Below are 21,321 nucleotides of genomic sequence, written 5' to 3'. Positions count from 1 at the left end.
AACTTTCGCTTCCCTTATTTTCATATTTGGTCCTTATTCCAGTAGCAATGTTTCTGACAAAGGAGGAAGAACTTCTTTTTATGGATCAGAATCTAACACTTATTGTTGGCTAGTTTTTACCTTGAAGTAGTATTTTTATTTTTAGCTCCTTACATCAAATGGCTTTATACCTTGTCTGGGGCGAGTTGCATAAAAAATCTAAAAATAACATTTACCTATATAAAATAAATGTGTAGGTATGCCTTATAATTAGTAATCTTTATGTAAGTGACATCTCTCCCACCTTTCTCTCTTTTCTTCCATCTACTCTAATCAGTTTTTGTGTCATAATGACCTTAAAATAATAACGTTCCTCTCACCGTACCATATGTTTAATTAACGATAACAATTGAATTCATGAATTGAAAACTCTGACTAAAATTGTTCTTTTCAATCGTCGGTTCCTCAAAAGGTAAAAAGAGAGAAAAAAAAGAGTCCATCCTTTTGTTCAACATACACAAAACATCACAGGTGCTACATCGGAATTAATCATGCGACTATATAAGTTGTGTTGTCATAACTTTCGTCATTACGGTCATGGGTAGCGCCTGGTTCCTAGCACTGTGGGGCCTTAGTGGTAAGTACGGAATTTATTGCTTTAAATTGAAAAAGAGAGTCCGTACACTTTTCCTGCAAAGTTCTAAACAATTAAATAATAACTAAAAGTAGCTTTCTATTCTACCATTCATCTCTTTGATGGAAATATTTATATAATATTTCTCTTTGTCTGTCTGTTCATTTTTTTTCTTGGAAACTACTGGCCGACCTGGCTGAAATATTGTATGAACCTTTATTCTAGATGAAGCGGACTAAGTATTATGGTATCCTTCGATGCACACTTAGGAATTAATGGGAATCACCACAATACTGCATTTACTCTAGATTTCTGGCTGAAATTTTGCATGGATCTGTATTATAATAAAATGCAGCAAGCTAAGTATTATGGTATGCGTTCAATGCACAGTTAGGTATTCATATGAATCAGTATTAAATGCAAAAATGAGCTCAATTTAGCCAAATTCAACCCTCGATTTGGCATAAAGCACTCAATCTGAGTCAACAGGCTATAACTTTTGCCCATTTTTAATGGGACAAAAAAGTCTAGTTGATCTATATATTTCTCTATGTAAAGATTTATGATCTGTCAGTTTGTTTATTCGTTTATTTCCCTGCAGACTACAACACGGTCGACTTTAAACCTAATGCCAACAAATACTTGTTATAAACGTCCTCATAAATAATCAAACTTACTCATCCCAGTAATCAATTTCAATCCTCTCATAATATTCTTCAATCATTAAACCGACTATCCTTCCATCTCATTGACTCTTATCCTCAAGTACCTTTTGACCTACATACGTGGTAACACCTAAGTAAAAAAAAAAAACAACCAAAAAATATACAACGGCCTTCTAGCCAACTTATAAATTTTAACAATTAATAAAAAGAGAAGAAAAAGATCCACCTATGATTATAGAGAAACACACCATAAACCATATTATGTAACATACCTTCAAACCCTTATCCTCGAGTGACTCTCGGGCCTTGATAAATGGTGACATTAATAAAAAAAAAACAGATACTATATACATATATTTTACTTTTCACTAGCAGGGAGACCTGACGTTGCCGGAATTGAATAATGATCAACGAACGTTTCATCCTCTCCTATATTATTGTCATCGAAATCAGTGAAATCAATAATTTTTCACTCAAATCGATTGATTGCCTGATCTAGTTGGGGACCCACCATGGTGCACCGAGAGGAAGCTTCATATGCCTTAACCACAGTGATTTAGTGTACAATACACTAGAGCCTACTGTTCATTTTATGAAAATATTTTTATTTATAATGGCTTAAATCTTAAGTTTAAAATGCAGAAGTTAAGTATCATGCTTTAATTGTGCCTAAGCAGAAACATTCATTTCGAACGCGCCCCTGTCATATCAAAGAACCTACTGTCGATTTTATATATCGGACCTTTCAGCTTGTGTGGTGATAAATCTTCTCAAATGCACTTGTGATGGTGGGCTGTACAAGGTGGAACGATATAAGTGTCGCCCTAAAGAAAACAAAACTACAGCTTTATTTTAAAACTTTTATTGAAAAAAGTAAATTCAGATAACTCGATTATGTAGTAGAGCTGACATATATTTAATGTAGCCGCCTTCAGCCTCAATCACCACCTCGATATGGATCCAGAACTGGGAGCATGCCTTTTCCACAAGCGCTGGCAGGGGCTCGGCGAATACTTGGCAGATGGGGGGGGCGATCAGGCTGACTTTGGTGTTGTGGGAAGTCACATTGATGATGTTCTCAACGTATAACCAAACGAAGTAGTCCAGTGAGTTTAGGTTATGGAAGGAGGAGGGCCAGTGTTAGAAGGGCACAAAGTTATAGCACTCTTGCTTGGAACTCTTTGAACTTGTGGGCCGGCACTGAGTCCTGCTGCCACACAAATGGTCTGCCAGCGGCCACCTGATTGCACCAGGGGATCACCACTCTTCGGCACTTTCAGATATACTTTTGTGTTGACTTTCAAGCCGACTTCAAAGATGTGAGGTGGCATGATGTGGCCCTCACTTGAAACCACACCAAAGACCATAACTAAGATCGGGAACTTTGTTTTCATCACCCTGTGCACGTCCTTGTTATTTGTGGCAATCTATCGATGCATTTTGAAGGTGCTGGCAATTGTTCTGTTGTCAATTGTCCTCGGTGAAGAGCATGAGTTATACAGCAGTGCATATCCGATCTCGCTCGTTGAACATTGTGTCACTTTCAGACATGATAGAAGACTTCGATCGCTCTTGGGATTTGTACACAACTGGTCAACTGGTCTGCAACAATAAAAAGAAAACCAGTTTTCATCAAACGTAAATGGAATCATGTCGTCTTTTCTAAGGCGATAATTTTATCGTTCCACCCTGTATAATGTGTAAAGTTTGGTCAAAATCCTCCGTTTCTTCTTTCATTGAATTATTTCCGTTATCGATTATCGATACTTATTTAAGATATTCCGATACAAAACCTAAGAATACTGCTACTTCATGTGAAATTTTATAAAAATCGGCCCAGCCATTTTCGAGTCCAGAGGGAACGAGCTAACAGATACGCAGACAGAGTTTTTTTTTTTTATATATATAATAGTAGATTTATAGCTTAGCATGATTTGATATGCTAGATATTTATTGAAAAATAAATAATTGTCAAGATTGTACCCCAAAATACCGTCTCCGTTTCAATTGTTTATTTTTGTTCATACTCTCTTTCGCTATTTCGTCTTTTTTTTATTGTTATTCATCCACTTCGACGTAGGGGCTACTATTTTGAACCATATCTACAGATACATAATGTAGGGAGTTGAGCAACAAGGTATCTGTTAATCTTCCACTTGAACTTATGCATGTTAGTAAAGTCAGAGAAGCAGGAGACCGGGAAGGTATTCCAAAGCTTTGCTGTTCGGAAAAAGAAAGTATTAACGTAAAAGACCTTTTTAGCATCTAGGGATCTCTACAGTGAAGGGGGTGGGATTTGGCTGTTGTCGTGTTAGTCAGGGATATTTACATCGAGGGGCATAAGTGCTATGAGTTCGTCAGATCACATTCCATCAAACTACTTGTAAAACAGTCTCAGTGGTGTAACACTGAGGCGATGGGACAGGTGTTGGAGTTTGGTTGACAGTGCGGAACCTAGTAGATTGAAATTTGTGTGCGGAATGGTCTCTACCAAACTACTCCGTCAATTTTTTATCTACAGACTTTAAAATTTTTATATAGGAGATTCTAACTTGTGGAACAAATTCGGTTCTGTTTTTACCCGCTGCTAATGGGTCAAATTTGAAAAATTGGAACCTGGCAGGCGTAAGTCAAATTAAAGTGTATTTCTATGCATACACAAATGCATATTTATACATTACATTCAATTGATTTTTAAAGTCGTGATATCCATGAGTATTTAGGTAGCGAATACCATTGGTAGAGTTGCGTTTTGGTTTCAATTTTAGGTGATGACACCCAAGTCATATTCTTCTTTTTTTTTAACTTTTGAAATCACTCCTATATATTTGGTACAATATAATAATCAATAGAGAATTGGCTCTCTCTCCCCCTCTCTCCATATATATATATATATATATATATATATATATATATATATATATATATGTGTGTGTGTGTGTGTATGGAGAAATATGTTTATTCAATTATATTTCACCTTTTATTTATACTAATCCTTTAATTTTTGAAGCTCGATATAACTACAGAGCATATAACAAATAATAGACAAAAGTCAATATTCAAAATTTCTAGATGTTGACCATCTTACTGTTTATTTCCTAACGTACGTTCACATGCACATATTATTGACAGCAACTGTTTCGTAGCGCAGAATTATCCATGTAATTATTATGTCAATTCTTGAATTTATTTCAGCCTTAACTCATCAAAAGAGAAAGTACTTATCAATTTCAAAAGAAAATAAAGGGCATGATTATAAAATCCGAAAATTGGGAGAAAATGAAAAAAAAAATGAGAAAAAAATGGCGTAACAAAATGGAAAAAGATAATTGCAACTTCTTTCTCAATTTTCGGATTTTGTAATCGTGCCCATATGCTGTTATTTATTTATTTATTTTTCATTTATTTGTATAATATATATATATATATATATATATATATATATATATATAGTAAGTTATAAAATGTATATGGCGATTAAGCTACACTGAATATTCCGCGTTTCATTCACTCTAGGACTCTTCAGGCTTATGCGCATAAGCCTGAAGAGTCCTAGAGTGGATGAAACGCAGAATATTCAGTGTAGCTTAATCGCCATATACATTTTATAACTTACTAACTAGCTCTACCTACGTATTGAGTACTTTTGAAGTAAATACTTAAAGTTTACGCATAAATCTATACTTTCGTATATTAATTTTATGTGAGTAAATTAAGTAGTTATATATATATATATATATATATATATATATATATATATATAGCCTAAAGAATCTTTGAGTAAAAAAAAAATGCAAAAATAAAAATAAAGAATGCAGTTTAAATTTCCGGAAAAAAAAAACTAAATTTAACCTTTCGCAAACTTACCACTAGCAGAAGCTGACTTCTAAAAAGTCTACAATTACAAAACAGAATTCAACTAAATTAGAATGAATAAAGAAAAAAACTTAACTACAATTGTTAGATAGAAAGCGGGGATCATCAGCTGTCTACCATGTAGCTGTTTCGAAGATTTAAAAATAGGACAGCTGTAAAATACATGGCTCTCCAGTGAAAACTATCATTATATATATATATATATATATATATATATATATATATATATATATATATATATATATATATATATATAAGAGAGAATAAATTAAAACTGTAAACTAAAATTTACAATTAAATTTATTATTCGACAGGAGTATTATGTCAAATATTAAATTTAATTGTAAATTTTAATTTACAGTTTTAATTTAGTTTCCCTTATAACGAGCTCTACTCTCTATTGTGTTTGTATTGAGCTTTTTTATTTGGTTGAGGTTAATATATCAATAGACAAATACTGGTATTTATATTAGACTAGCGGGGGGTTCCCGGCGATGCCCGGGTGTTTTCAGGTAAATCAAAACTCCGGGGGTGGGTGGGGGTTAAAATAAAAAAAAGTTTTGGTAGGTGAGTATGAGGATCGAACCCGAACCCTTGAGGCAAAGTTGGAAATGAAAGTGTGAAAAAAAGACATACGACGTTAACCATACGACGTTTGGGGCGCAATAAAAGTTAACTCTGCAGCTTCTATTTGACCTAATTAATTAGGTCAAATAGAAGTCAAGCGGTTAACTTTTGCTAACCCAAATTTGACTGGTTTTTTCCCCAAAAGATGTTGGGGAAGGGGAAACCAGCTCCTCATTGTCCAGATTGAATAGCAATTGTGTGACGGAAGATATGAAAAGGCCAATTTACATTGCTGTCCCTCAGAAAGCAGGTAAGACAGACTGTGAACAACACCATACAACCAGCCTAATAAGTCACATAATTAAGGTTCTTCTGCGTTTGTTCATGAACAGAATTAGGAACAAAATTCTACCAAAAGTATTTCTTTTTTCTTTTACATAGGCATAACCACTTATCAAGGCCAGAGACCACTCGAGGATAAGGGTTAAGAGCGTACAGTAGTCAATTGGACAATATAGTAATTGTTAGTAATGGAAATTCGGTAAATTTGTTAACTTAAGTGGAACGACTCATCAAGAACTTGCTTACGAAGATGCCATATTTCAAAAATTACGTAAATCGATCAAGTATTTTGTTTTAACTAAAAAAATCAAAATTTACGATATTTAACGATTTTACTACTAAATTGTATTGGACATCATAAGGCTAATTTTTAACCTCGACACTTAAATGTGAAGTGTCTCCTTCTTATTTATTTCATTAGATTTAATTATGCTTGACGAAAACACTACGACTCGCTTCATCGTAAAATTTGATTTTCTTGAATAAAATATAAACAACTTAATCATATTACGTAATTTTTGGAAGATGGCATCTTCATTATGTAACGAGTACGTACATCATACAGATATTTCTGTATTTTCCTTACTTTTAATTTCTGCTATGAGTGCCAATTTGAATAAGCATAAAAAATCACTATGCAATCGAAACAAAAATGGATTGTCAGGATCAATACGGAGAATATGTTGGCTATGTAAAACTGGCTTCCAGCCCCGAACTGTTGCATGAGAAACTAGTTAGGGTTTACACCACTTTGAGCGGTGTCTCTATCTTTGCCCTGAATAAAGAAGCAATGATCCCACACATGTTTATTGTATTTAATCGATTACCATCCACAAATAAATGATAATGAAACATGGTGGCAGTGATGATATCGAACGATTTTCAAGCATGAAGGATGTAATGGAGAATGGATTTTAAGAGGACAAATGCAGAAGTAACATTTGGTTGTTTAGTTAGTTTGTGTGCATGCTGAGTAAAAAAAATGTCTGAAGGTAGCATGGAAGAAACAAAAGGACCTGTTCCTGGGATAAGACCTTTGCTACCCCTATCTATGGAAAAGAATTTGTCGGCAAATTGGAGGCTTTTTAAGATGGAATGACAGAATTATGTCATTATTACGTATCTGGAGAAACACCTAATAAAATATCAAACAGTACTGTTGTTGCACACACTTAGGGGGGGGGGCGTTAAATGTTTATGGTGGATTTCAATTTTTAACTGCTGAAAATGAGAGAATGCCTCATGAAATAATTCAGGCGTTCGATAAATACGCTGTAGGGGAAACCAACGAAACATCTGAACATTACCTCTTCTATAGAAGGAAACAGGGAGAATCAGAAACTGTTGAAGTATTTATTATGTTGCTTCGTGCGTTGAGAAAAACATGTCATTTTTGTGAAAGTTGTGTCTCATCGATATTACAAGATCAAATGATTCTTGGAATACACAATCGCCATACATAAACGGAATTACTAAAAATAAGATAGATTTACAAAAATGTACAGACATATGTAAACTGTCAGAAAATGTTGAGACCTGAGGAAGTGAACAGACTTCATTGTAAAACTAAGAAAAAAAAACATCGGCACAAAAATGACTGGGAGTTTAGGTCATGTACGTTGCGACATGAACCGAGCAGAGAATAATGTCTTGCATCTTGAAAGAAATGTTTTAAATGCAATGGGAAGAACCACTTTGCTACTAAATGCTGATCTGCGAGAAAAAAGAATATCCGTGCAGTCGAAGCACAATAAGATGACAATAGTAGTTGTTTGGACTATGGACATGTAGACATGGTCACAACAAAAGAAAAAAAAAAGTTCTGTAAGACCAGAGATAAAAACAGGAGGAGATGATGATGACGGAAGGAAAGCCAATTGTTTTTCAGCTTGATAGTGAAGCATCGGTCAGTATATTAAATGAGAAGCATGTGATGGGAAAAACACTTGAACTCTCAAATAAGACTCTTGCCAAGTGGAATGGGGCAGAAAGTAAGCCATTAGGAGAAGTGTTGGGTGAAAATGACAAACCTCAAAACCGGACAAAAATATGCAGTAAAGTTTGTTATTGTAAAGGAGGATTTCCACCACCCTACGTGGGGCGAATTCTATTCAGCAGATGTCATTCATAGCAATCAATAATGACAGGTTCGAGAGGGTTGCCAAAGTATCTCACCTGGATGAAGTCAGCAATCAGCACCCGAGAAGCATTATAACAGAATTCGAAAATGTAGTTAAGAAGGAACTGAGTGAATTACACTTGAAGGTGGATCTAAGCATGACACCGAATGTTGCAGCAGCATGGAAAATACCAATAGCACTTAAGGACAAAGTGAAAACTGAATTGGAAAAACTCGTAAAAAGAAGGTGATTAAGTCTGTAAATGAGCCAACACCCTGAGTAAGCGCATCAGCGCTAGTAGTCCAGAAAAATGGACGTTCACGTATATGTATAGACCCAAGGCTACTAAATAAGGCTCTTAAACGGGCACACTTCCAGTTACCTGTACTAGATGACTTACTACCAGAATTTGCTGACAGTAAATTTCTCTCGACTCTGAATCTGCAGTGTGGATTTTGGCATCATTTCTGGGAAATTGATCATGTAATCAACTACACAGGCAAAGACGGTGATCACTAAACTTAAACGCCATTTTGCACGACATGGAATACAAGATCAGGTAGTTACTGACAATGGATCCCAGTTCAGTAGCCAGGAATTTTCAGCTTTTGCAAGAAAATCGTGTTTTATACACACATCTGTCAGTTCTTACAATAACTAAGCAAACAGCAAAGTAGAATCTGCGGTAAAGAAGAACAAAAACACTTCTTCAAACCAGAGAGAATCTACTCAAACCAGAATTACCGAAGAAATTAAAGAGAGCAGGAAACAAGAACAGTACTTCAATCACAAAGTAAAACCACCCCAACCTTTGGAGATGTGGTACGGATGAAACCACACATAAAAGCGTTGTAAACGAAAAACTGTATCGATGGAATAGGGTAGATTTGAAAAAAAAAAAAAAAAAAAAAAAAAACACAGAAGAACCCACATTACTAGCCATACCAATTGCACAGTGAGGTACCACCGAATGTGGGACCAGATACAGAAGAGATGTGTGATCCAGATATCACAACAACAAAATGATGAAAGAGAAAGACCGAGCCCAACACTATCTCCATCAAAATCAAAGATGAGAAGGACACAGTCGGGAAGACTAGTAAGAAATCCGGCTAGGTTCAAAGACTATACATCATGAATTGAGCCCAAAGTGAAAAGAGCAGAATAATCCCTGTAAAGCAAGAGGATAATGAAGCCCAATGAATGCCGAGGCCACTATTTTAGTTTTGTCTGTTACCTTTTATAATACCTTTTTTTTAATTCTTTTGTTTTTTCAGAAAAGGGAAGATGTTGCATAAGAACTAATTAGGGTTTACACCGCTCCAGGCGGTGTGTCTGTAGCTTTGCCTTGTATAAAGAAGCAGTGATTCCACACGTGTCAATTACCATCCACATATAAACAATAATGAAATACAAACTTTACCTCACCCATTTGAGAGTCCATTTCGTTCTTCGAAATTGAAGAGTCATTTTTCAATTGTTGCCAGTGTAATTCAAGGGAGATAACAGGAAGATAATTAAAGGGGCGTTACTCTGAATATACTGCGACAACATTTTTATTTCTATATATTTATACACAGAAAAATTAATTTCCCAAAAAACAGTATATCATTGTCAATTACCGAATTCAGAACATGATTACCGAAAATAGAGCTTAAAAATCGGTGTTTATTTCTGAAATGGTGTAACCGAAACTCATACTTTCTACATATTTTCATTAGGATTTCAATTACATTAGCTATGAAGTCAGTATTCATTTTACAATTAAGTTATAATAGGAATACCCAGCTCGATACATGAAAATTGATATTTATTTGATAACCGTTTCCTATATGTGGCAATCGATAATAATATATATACGTTTTATGAAGACATAATATTCAGTTCAATTGCAAAATATCGTTGAGTGTTGGGTATGAGGTAGCGGATGTAACATTTGGCTTCAAGAAATAACACCAGGCTGATTAACATAAAGACCCACTTGACCGAATGACTAAAAATCTCGTGCGTTGATGCAGAGGCATATGCAAATATCAATTTAATTTTGGATGCGTGTGTGTCCAAAAGTATATTAACTGTCATAAATTGAAATCTGCAGAAAGGCTAGCAAATTCCAGAGTATTGGAGTTGAATAAGATAGTTGACTTTCCTGAGAACTGCTGATTAGTTTGGTCAGCAAAGGTTGCACAATCAGAAACCTCATCTCTCCTGAGTCGGCATTGCCTGATTCTAGTGGCAAGGAGAAGTTTAAGACGACGAAACAATGTCGAGATAAGTGGAGAGCGCATACAGCACTTGGTATTATCCAAATGATCACCCATTTTAATACTGGCGAGGCTCATCTGGCACTTAACTTTAGCGATCTAACGGTAACTAGTGCGTCAGTATGATTATACCGTATATAGAACATTTAGATAGAAAATTGCAAAATCAAATTAAAATTCCTGCTAAGAGTTGCAGAGAAAAGTTTAATAATAATAATAATAATAATAATAATAATAATAACAGAAAAAACTATGTAAACTATTTTTAATGAAAACTTCATTCTATAAAGGGCACGTACATTATAGCTATTTTCTTCATATTCGTTTTTTAATGCTTTTACTAAACTGCACAAGCACCTACGATTTCTCCAAATATGGACGCAAACGAAAGTGTCAAACTGTTTTCATATGTTTTGTTCATTAAATCTTTACTTCGTTTTAATTACATCTTTAAAAGAAAATAAAACTGGTTTATTAATTATTTGATGTTTAATGTATTTCAATAAATCTATTTAATTTTAGCCCATGCTCTGAAGTTTTATTTTATATATATATATATATATATATATATATATATATATATATATATATATATATTTAAAAGAGTGTAGCCATCAACAATTGTGGGTTTTTTTTAAAGGTTTTCATCATATTTTTATTTTAAAATATTTTTATAACGCGTTTCGAGCTTAGGGTGTGCTCTCTTCAGATATTTTCGTAAAAAGTTTTTCTTTAAAATGGGAGTTTGTAGATATGCCTCCGCTGATATTAAATATGTTTTTCATAGTGATGCGATGCGTGTGTTCAGTATTCAGACGTTCTGTCTCCAACTTCAAGTGTTCACAGTGACCGGTCAAAGTTAGTTTCAAAGAGTGTTTTTTAGTCCATATGGTGAAGGTTTTTATGGCTTTTTTAGGGTTCTTTTTAAAGACTTTCTTTCCCCATGTATAGCATACACTCACACACAATCACATACGCATACATATACATTCATGTACATGTACACATGCACACGCACACGTACGCAGGCACACACACATACACACACGTACATACATAGAAATATATGTAGGAGCATACATATATACACATATACATACCCACCTACACACCCACACACGTACTCGCATACATCCACCGCTAACAATTATTTTTATTTTTTTATTATTTTTTATTTTATATATATATATATATATATACATATATATATACTTTTTTTTTCCAACCAAAACACGCATGTATATATGCGCTTAATCATTCCGACATACGTACACGCACCCACACACACACAAGTAAGATGGAGAATAGGTAGAAGATATATATACACACACATACACGCACATACACACATATATGTACACACATATATGTATGTGCACATACACTCACAAACATCCACATACTATGTAGGCACACACACATACACACACACATGCACACACACACACATTAATGCCCATCTTCCAAACTGACAACTACTTCTACTTGCTAACTCAAGAAAAAAATTTCATAGCAAAGTTTAACCCCGCCTTAAACATCTCTCCATAATTATACACATAAATAGGCAAAACACAAAATACACTTACACGCATGCATGCTTGGGTAGGTGTGCACCCTCACACACGAAACAACAAAAAAGCACAATAAGGCACGCACACACTTTCGCGGGTGCGCGCGCCCATACCCAGTACAGTACCATTTCTCTTAAACAAACAAACAACTAGAAATTAAACGTATGTATGTGTATGTGCGCACGTGTGTGCGTGTGTATATGTGTGTGTGCGTGGGTGTGCACATATGATTGTGTATGCGTGTGTGTATAATTACATATCATCTGTTATCTATGCTACATCTTGTTTGTATGTATACGTGCACTTATGTTTGAGTGACCGAATCCATGTATGCATATGTGCATGGATTGGAAAGGAAACTTCAACCAATATATACATAAGGTGGAATGTATGAATATGTATGTGTGTGTGTGTGATTGTGAGTGCATGTGCCCATATATATATATGGGTGGATGAGTGTATACACATCCGTATGTATGTGTGTGTATGTGTATATATATATACATATGTATGCACATGTATGAGTGGGTAAATGTGTTCGTGTGGATATGGATATACGCGTATGTGTGAGCCCCTGCATATGTCTGTGTGTGTGCATGTGTGTGTGTATGTGTGTGTGCCTACATAGTATGTGGATGTTTGTGAGTGTATGTGCACATACATATATGTGTGTACATATATGTGTGTATGTGCGTGTATGTGTGTGTATATATATCTTCTACTTATTCTCCATCTTACTTGTGTGTGTGTGGGTGCGTGTACGTATGTCGGAATGATTAAGCGCATATATACATGCGTGTTTTGGTTGGAAAAAAAAAAGTATATATATATATATATATATATAAAATAAAAAATAATAAAAAAATAAAAATAATTGTTAGCGGTGGATGTATGCGAGTACGTGTGTGGGTGTGTAGGTGGGTATGTATATGTGTATATATGTATGCTCCTACATATATTTCTATGTATGTACGTGTGTGTATGTGTGTGTGCCTGCGTACGTGTGCGTGTGCATGTGTACATGTACATGAATGTATATGTATGCGTATGTGATTGTGTGTGAGTGTATGCTATACATGGGGAAAGAAAGTCTTTAAAAAGAACCCTAAAAAAGCCATAAAAACCTTCACCATATGGACTAAAAACACTCTTTGAAACTAACTTTGACCGGTCACTGTGAACACTTGAAGTTGGAGACAGAACGTCTGAATACTGAACACACGCATCGCATCACTATGAAAAACATATTTAATATCAGCGGAGGCATATCTACAAACTCCCATTTTAAAGAAAAACTTTTTACGAAAATATCTGAAGAGAGCACACCCTAAGCTCGAAACGCGTTATAAAAATATTTTAAATAAAAGTATGATGAAAACCTTTAAAAAAAACCCACAATTGTTGATGGCTACACTCTTTTAAATATACATTTTTTCTCTCGTTGGAACTACACAACCATCACTTTAAATATGTATATATATATATATATATATATATATATATATATATATATATATATATATATACAAAATCAAATATATATATATATATATATACAAAATCAATATATATATATATATATATATATATATATATACCCTCTTTTATTCCTTCTCCCAGAAGTTTGATTTATCTCCCCTTTTCATGCCGCTCTTTTAAATTAAAGCCAAAAATATTTCCTATGTATCCAACGATGCAGAGACGCCTATTATTCATTAACATCTGCTTTTTTTTGTTTGTTTGTTGTTTTTTTTTTAATTGTTTACATGTATCATTAATTTGGACATTTACTTTCTTAATTTGCAGCCCTGCTGGTGTCTGAGGCCAGTACTGGACCGAGTAAGTATATTTTTAATTTAAATATTGATTAAAATATGAAAGATAAAACTGTTTTGAAATCTTTTATGGTAAGATCCATCAAACATGATGTGGTATCGATAATGCTATGCGCATGCTCAAGAGTTGGTGGCATTCATTAACCTGAACACTAACTCTAAGTCCAGTCCAGCAACAGTAATATAGAATCTTACTTTTTATTTTTTTTACGACACTTCCGCATTTTAACTTTCTTTGGTTCCCTTGTTTGATTCGAGACAAGTAAAGGCCACTGCGGAAATTTATCTGAAAATAGACGTAATATTTTGTAGATAAACTGTTCGTTATGTTAATTCTTTTGAAATTTTTAATTTATTACAAAAACTGTCTGTTTTCAAAAAAAAGTTTGCTAAAACATTTATTTAATGAGATAAATGTTCTGGTGTTTTTGTTCTGTTACTGTGTTAATGTATTTGTTTTGATTTTCTGCAAATCTTTTGCAAAAGTTCCATATATTTCGTGATTGTTTCCCTTCGAATCGAACTCTTACACAAATGAATACCAAAGAAAGCTAAAAAGCAGAAGTATCTTTTAACTAATTATGAATGTCGGTTTTGAACACGTTCTATCTCCTCTGGGATTCTCCGACCACTCCGTTGTATCAGTTAAGATAAAAATGAAATGTAATAAGTCTTCAGACGTACCTCTCCACCGTACTGTATACTGATACTCTATGGCTGACTGGGATAGCTTCTGTACATTCATATCTGATCTACCCCTGCATTCCATGTTTAAAAAGGATGTGTCCTCTATAGTATCAGATCTGACTGAATGGTTAATTGTAGGCATAGACCGTTTCATACCATCCAAAAAATTCCAGCAAAAACCTAACAGCCAGCCATGGTTCTCCCCAGAATGTGCTGCTGCCATCGCGCACAGAAATCACTTTTTCCATAGCTACCAACATAATAGATACACTGAGACTAAAGCTGCTTTCAGAACTGCCAGCAATTACTGTAAAAGAGTAATAAAAATGCAAGAGAGCTATATGCTCAGTCCGTTAAATCCAAAGTAGCTGAACAGTGACTTGGTTCCCACCAGTTTTGGCAACTAACAAATAGGATTCTGAACAGAAGCGTGCATTCTATCCCAACCATCATCAATGGACTAGAGGTCATCTCGTCAGCATTAGACAAAGCCAAACTCTTAGGAAGAATTTTGCAGCTAATTCTACCCTATGCGACGAAGGCTATTCCTCCTATAACAGACAACATGCTATACAACATACAAATATCTGTGCATGATGTCGCCAAGCTAATCAAGAACCTTGATTCCAGTAAAGCAACTGGCCCTGATGACATTCCAATTATAGTGTTAAAAAAGCTTCAACCAGAACTTGCCCCCATACTTACAAAACTGTTTAAGCATTGCCTTAAGGAGAAGTGCTTTCCAACACCCTGGAAAACCTCATCAGTATGCCCTGTATTGAAGAATTCAGGTGATAAGTCATCTCCCTCTCAGTACAGACCAATAAGTCTCCTGTGTGTCATGACTAAGTTGCTGGAATCCATATTAAATAAAGAAGTAGTCCTGCCAGTAAGTTCGGTTCAAAGTAAGTCTGTACCGGAGAATATCAAATCGTGTTTTGATGAAGTTTCTTTTTTTTTTTTTTTTGTAAAGAATTTAGTTTCGGCTTACACATCAAGCATGTACGCATGGTATAATAATAACGAATGCAGGTGAACCCTGATTAAAGAGGGCAGCTTATAAGAGGTACACATAATTATTTTAATTATAAACATTTAAACATTATCTACATATGTATACGCTTCATCAGTGTAGCTAGCTGCACGATTTGACACCTGTAACAAGAGTCATAGTTAAGAACAATTCCGAGCGCGTTAATCAATGAGGTACAGACGAGATGAGAAATAAACCTAATATATGTATCAAGAAGGTGGGCAGGTCGCCCGGCATCGCCCGGTCGTAAAATACGCTTAAATATGCTATTTTTATTAATGCAGATTTCGCATTTATTATTATTATTATTATTATTATTATTATTATTATTATTATTATTATTATTATTATTATTATTTATTATGTAGATAATATTTAAATAATAATATATAAATATTTAAATATTTATTGGACCCAATATATAGTAATGATTTGAAAAGAAAGATAGAGAAAAGGAGATTACGAAATTGAAGTTAAACTATTTGATAGTCTACTACATAAATAATATCTCACTGGAATTGCCATCATAGTTTACACATTATGTGCGATATGAACATTATAAAATCTATTTTGATAATAATCTTTTTTTCTAATTTAGAATATGTTGGCTGCTTCTTTGATGATGGCATGGTGCAGAGGAATATTGATGTCAAGAACGTTGAAGACTGTGCATCTGCTTGTTCTTTAGAACAATTCCAGTTTGCTGGCTTGAAGGTAAACAAATATCTTACTTTACCAGAATTTAAATAAGCTGATGTTTTCTCTTTTTAGATACGTTCACCCATCTCTATACATGCCAGACATTTTGTTTTTCAATTTATATACAAGATGTTAGATAATAAAGGACCTCATCCATTCTTATTACTTCGAAAATTTCACTTTATATATATATATATATATATATATATATATATATATATATATATATACTGGCAGGCTGTCCGGCGTTGCCTGATAATAAAATATGCTTAACTATGATACGTTAATTTATGCAGATTTATTATTATAGAGCCACTTTGCTATCGATTATTGTATTGTACCAAATATATAGAAGTTATTTCAAAGGTCTATAAGGAAAATATGACTTAGCTGCCATCAACTGGAATTGAAACCAAAACACTTAGCACTAAAGACACATGCATACGAACACTTCACAAATAATTGCAGTTAAACATATAAATGTGTATTTGCGCAGGCACAGAAAATGCACATTAAGTCGACTTACACTTGTCAAGTTCCAATTTTGACTCTTTATCAGCTTATTTTCCCGGCTACAAACCAAATCCAATTTGTTCCACAGGTCCAAATGCCGCATATGTCAAGTTCCAAGTCTGTAGACTAAAAATTAATATAGTCTGTCTCTATTGCGGTGCGGAAACCTTCTTTGTGCCGGCAGAAAGAAATATCTAACGCATTGTTTCTGTTTGGGGAACTGTGAATCTTTTCTCCCGTTTTTTCCCCCTCGTTGTGCTATTATTTTACTCGTTTTTTTTTTAAACGTTAATAAACTTTATTTTAGTGTCCCCGTAATTTTTGGCACATTCAATAGTTCCCCATCAGAACTCTTTACTTTCGACATAGTATTATTATTTTTACGCTATCGATTTTCTCCTGATGAGATGATAGCTGAAAGAGCTCTCGAGAGACTTTCGCCCATTATATTTAAAACTTTATTTAAATTCTGTACCTCTAAACATATATATATATATATATATATATATATATATATATATATATATACTAGCAGGCCGTCCGGCGTTGCCTGAAATAAAATATGCTTAACTATGATACGTTAATTTATGCAGATTTCGCATTTATTATTATAGAGCCACTTTGCTATCGATTATTGTATTGTACCAAATATATAGAAGTTATTTCAAAAGTCTATAGGGAAAATATGACTTGGCTGCCATCAACTGAAATCGAAACTAAAACACTAAGCACTCCAGTGGTATTCTCTACCGCCTGACCTAAAGACACATGCATATGAAAACTTCACAAATAATTGCAGTTAAACATATAAATGTGTATTTGCGTATGCACAGAAAATGAACATTAAGTTTTTCAATTTTGACTCTTTATCAGCTTATTTTCCCGGCTACAAACCAAATCCAATTTGTTCCACAGGTCCAAATGCCGCATATGTCAAGTTCCAAGTCTGTAGACTAAAAATTAATATAGTAGTTTGGTAGAGACCGTTCCAGAGACAGAAAAGAGCATTGCAAAAGATGCCTGTGCACACCGTTCAGCATTCCCCGGCAGAGGCGCCTCAGGCAATTGCCATAAGCTAAACCCCCCCCCTTCTGAAAAAGAGAAGAGGAACCCCTGAGACGGTGGACTTCCCAGAAATGGATAGAACCAGCATTATATTGCAATTAACAAGGAGCAGGTCATTACTATAATAGTTAATGGTTTTATAATGGTTTAATCTCTGTTGATTAGGGAATTGGAGATTAAGAATTATAGCCCTGAGAAAAGAACCAGAGAAATGCAAACGGGCCACCACGACAAAATTGAAAAGAGGAGGAGACAACTCATGTTTTACTTATTTAACTAGTGGTAATTATAAGAGGGACAACCCATGTTTTGGTTATTCAAGTTATTGTGATTGCAAAGGGAGACAATTCATTATTTACTTATTCACTTTAAATTCCTCCTATATTTGAAAGGAAGTTTCATCAAATTATTACGAGAAAAAATATCTTCACCAAAATATTTTTCATTGATGAAAATCTGTGGTGAATGAACATCAAAAAGTGACTGGCTTGAATAGCTACTCTTTCTTTCTCTGTTTCACTAGGATATGTTCTCTTCTTCACTTCAAAATCCAAATTAGAATTTTCATAGATACGTCTTAGCTCAGTATTTTTTCAACCAATGAAAATCGTTTTAAACTCAAAGACTCGTAGTGCAGTGGTTAAAGTGCAGTTGTTAGAGTACTTGGAAAATGTCAGTTCTAAAAGTGACATTCTTCTTGAGGTTGAAGGTTCAATCCTTGATGTGACTACCGAAAATACAATTGCGAATTACTTAGGACCTCTATGCAGTCATGGTTGGCAGAACATAAGCATGGTACCCCCATGAATTAAATAAAGGGTTGCGTTCGAAATTCCGTGCAGTTTCCCAAGTTCGAAAAGATACACGTGAAGAAGGTCGGAGGTTACATCGACCGAAACGCTGTGAAAATTACACTAAAAATAAGAATAGTTGCCCGAAGCATCCAAATAATACAAAATCAATGCTGATTATTTTCACAATAGAGACAAATATGATAAACTTGTTCAAATAGTAATGATCGCAAGAGAAACAACTCATGTTTTACTTAGTTATGTAGTAGTGATTGCAAAGGTAGATAATTCATTATTTCTTTACTTAAATTCTTACTAGATTCGAGAGTAAGTTTTATAAAAGTATTACGAGAAAAAAAAGATGTGTCGCTTTTCTAAAACTCGTTATTAGTCTAAAGAGGAATAACTCCATCTTACTAATTTATTTATTTAAACAATAGTAGAAACAGTAATAAAAAAGACTATTGCAGTTTATTACATTACAAAAAGTAGTCGCAGTTTCCTTTTCATTCTTTGGTTTTTAAAGTTAACATTTTTTTTTTGTATATAAAAAATATAGTCGTATCCTTATTTTTTTTATATAATTCTTCAAAGTTACGTTATTTTAAGCACCTGAAATTCTCCTATAAAAACATGCACGAGTTATCCTCCTTAGATCAATGACAAGTTCTAGAAAAATGCCCCAAAATATTTTAAACAAAAAATATTTCATTGATGTAAATCAGTAATGATTATCTCAAACTCTACATGACAGGTAAGTATAACCAGTTTAATGATTTCGGCAAAAAAAAAAAAAAAAAAAAAAAAAAAATTTGAATTAAAATTTCGTTTCTTTTTCCAGGGTGGAAGTTTTTGTTTCTGCGGTAATTCTTACTCCGCAAAAAATAAGTCGGACTCTTGCACAGAAAACTGTAAGTCCGGTGAAAAATGCGGTGGGGAAAATACATTATCCATTTACTCCGTAGGTAAGTAAATTTCTACATTTTATCTGATTACTCGTAAATTAGCTAGATTACCGGCGCTTATGCAGACCTAGACCAAGGATCGGTAACCTATGTTCCGCAGCCTAATTAATACTGGCTCTTTATTTAACATAAGAAACCAAACTTTTAAATTCAACGAAAGGCCTGCTGTTATCTTACTCTGATACAGCCAGCAGAACTTGAATACCATGACCGCAAAAATACGATTAAAACCCAATCACCTATATTATTACGTAATTCTCTTTTAAATAAACATAAAACACAAACTGAGAAACAATTTGACGCGGGGACAGCTTTCAAGAGGCAATGTTGTCTCAGTCAGCTTTCTATTTCACGCTTCATGAATGCATTGATGTTACTGCATGTGTATGTATGTAATTTATACGTTTGCAACCATTTGAAATCGTATATATAGGTGTACATGTGTTCCGTTTTTGTTCGAGGTACAATTTACAATAACAGTTTCAAACTTATACGTCATAATTTCATCCATTTCACTTTGGTTGTTTTTTTCACATTAAAATCTTTGGACGTTCATTGAGAAAAACTAATCTTTGTTAAGTGCGTTTGGGGGGAATTTTGATTTACTCCACCTTAAAACTGGTCCAGTGTTTAAATTTTTATCGTGGAAATCAAATACGAACGGAATCGCCATCGTACTTTCACTGAAATATTTAGTACATTTTAAAAATCAAAGTTGTGAAATAGTATTATTAATGTTATAAACTTGGTTACATATAAAAAAAAGTCCTTTAATAACATATCCAATTCCTCTGCAATTAGCATCGCATTTCATTTCCGTTTCTTTATTAATAACTATATACTTCTGTTATTAATGTTGTAAACTTTGTTACATTAAAAAAGTTGTCGCAGCTTTTTCTCTCTCTTCTTCCCTCTTAAAAATATGTTCATATATTTGTAGCTTGGCAGACCAAATGAAGACTTACCATTAAAAAGTTGATTTATTCGGTTGGTTTAAAACGAATATTACATTTAAAATTGTCGCCGCTAACTAGATTTGATAATGTAGAGATTATTACATTTTTAACTACGACCTCAAGGAAGTAGGAATAATTAACGTAACGAAGTTGGCCATTTAATTGCTTATTTTATTGTAAATGCTTGTCTACAAAAGAAATATTTTTTGTGGAACAGCGTCTGTTCGCCTCTTGCTTGAGACAAAGAGAGAGAGAGAGAGAGAGAGAGAGAGAGAGATAAAGCTAGGAGTTTTTGGTTTCGATACGAAAACATTTTGTATTTTGTATCATACAATAGATCCTGTTTTATTTTGTGGCCGTTACAAAATCTTCATTTTCCGATGTTTTGCGCTATAAATTCACTGGTTGCCATTTTGGAAAATTAACTTTTTAATTGTCAGTCTTCATTTCGCCTGCCAGGCCACAAATACCCGTTCTTTTTATAAGATTAAATATTTCATTTTGTTTATTAATGTTATAAACGTTGTTAATTTAAAAATTAAAAAAAGAAAAAAGTAATCGTATCTTCATTTTGCTTTTGTAATGTTTTCTATTCTTTGTTTTTAAAGGCTCATATTTATTTCTTTTTAGTTTTTAAGTCGTTGTATCTTTCGTTTCTTACAATTCCTCGATGTTGCGTTGGGTTCAGTGTCCTATATACTCATTCGAAAAAAAAAGAGGACAAATCTCTTAGCAAAATAGGGTTATCCCCCCATTATT

The 21,321-nt window shown here is 33.9% G+C and overlaps 1 protein-coding gene across 50 annotated transcripts in view; it reads left to right on the top strand.

Annotated features, from left to right (window-relative positions):
* The first annotated feature begins 558 nt into the window (after positions 1 to 558).
* Positions 559 to 21,321, top strand: part of LOC145303484 (uncharacterized) — a 578,993-nt gene continuing 558,230 nt past the window's right edge. For 49 of the 50 annotated variants that reach the window (XM_080144905.1, XM_080144871.1, XM_080144856.1 and 46 more), the window contains exons 1-4: positions 562 to 616; positions 13,825 to 13,857; positions 16,172 to 16,287; positions 19,483 to 19,606. In XM_080144905.1, coding sequence (XP_080001031.1) covers positions 577 to 616; positions 13,825 to 13,857; positions 16,172 to 16,287; positions 19,483 to 19,606 — 313 coding nt within the window. In that variant the 5' untranslated portion in view covers positions 562 to 576. Of the gene's footprint in view, positions 617 to 13,824; positions 13,858 to 16,171; positions 16,288 to 19,482; positions 19,607 to 21,321 lie in introns of all 50 variants that reach the window. The other variant, XM_080144904.1, reaches the window with a different exon arrangement.

The sequence above is a fragment of the Euprymna scolopes genome, chromosome 19, assembly GCF_053919585.1.
Source record: "Euprymna scolopes isolate OS-2025 chromosome 19, ASM5391958v1, whole genome shotgun sequence".
Lineage (NCBI taxonomy): Eukaryota > Metazoa > Mollusca > Cephalopoda > Sepiida > Sepiolidae > Euprymna > Euprymna scolopes.
This window is presented reverse-complemented; position numbering and strand designations above follow the sequence as displayed.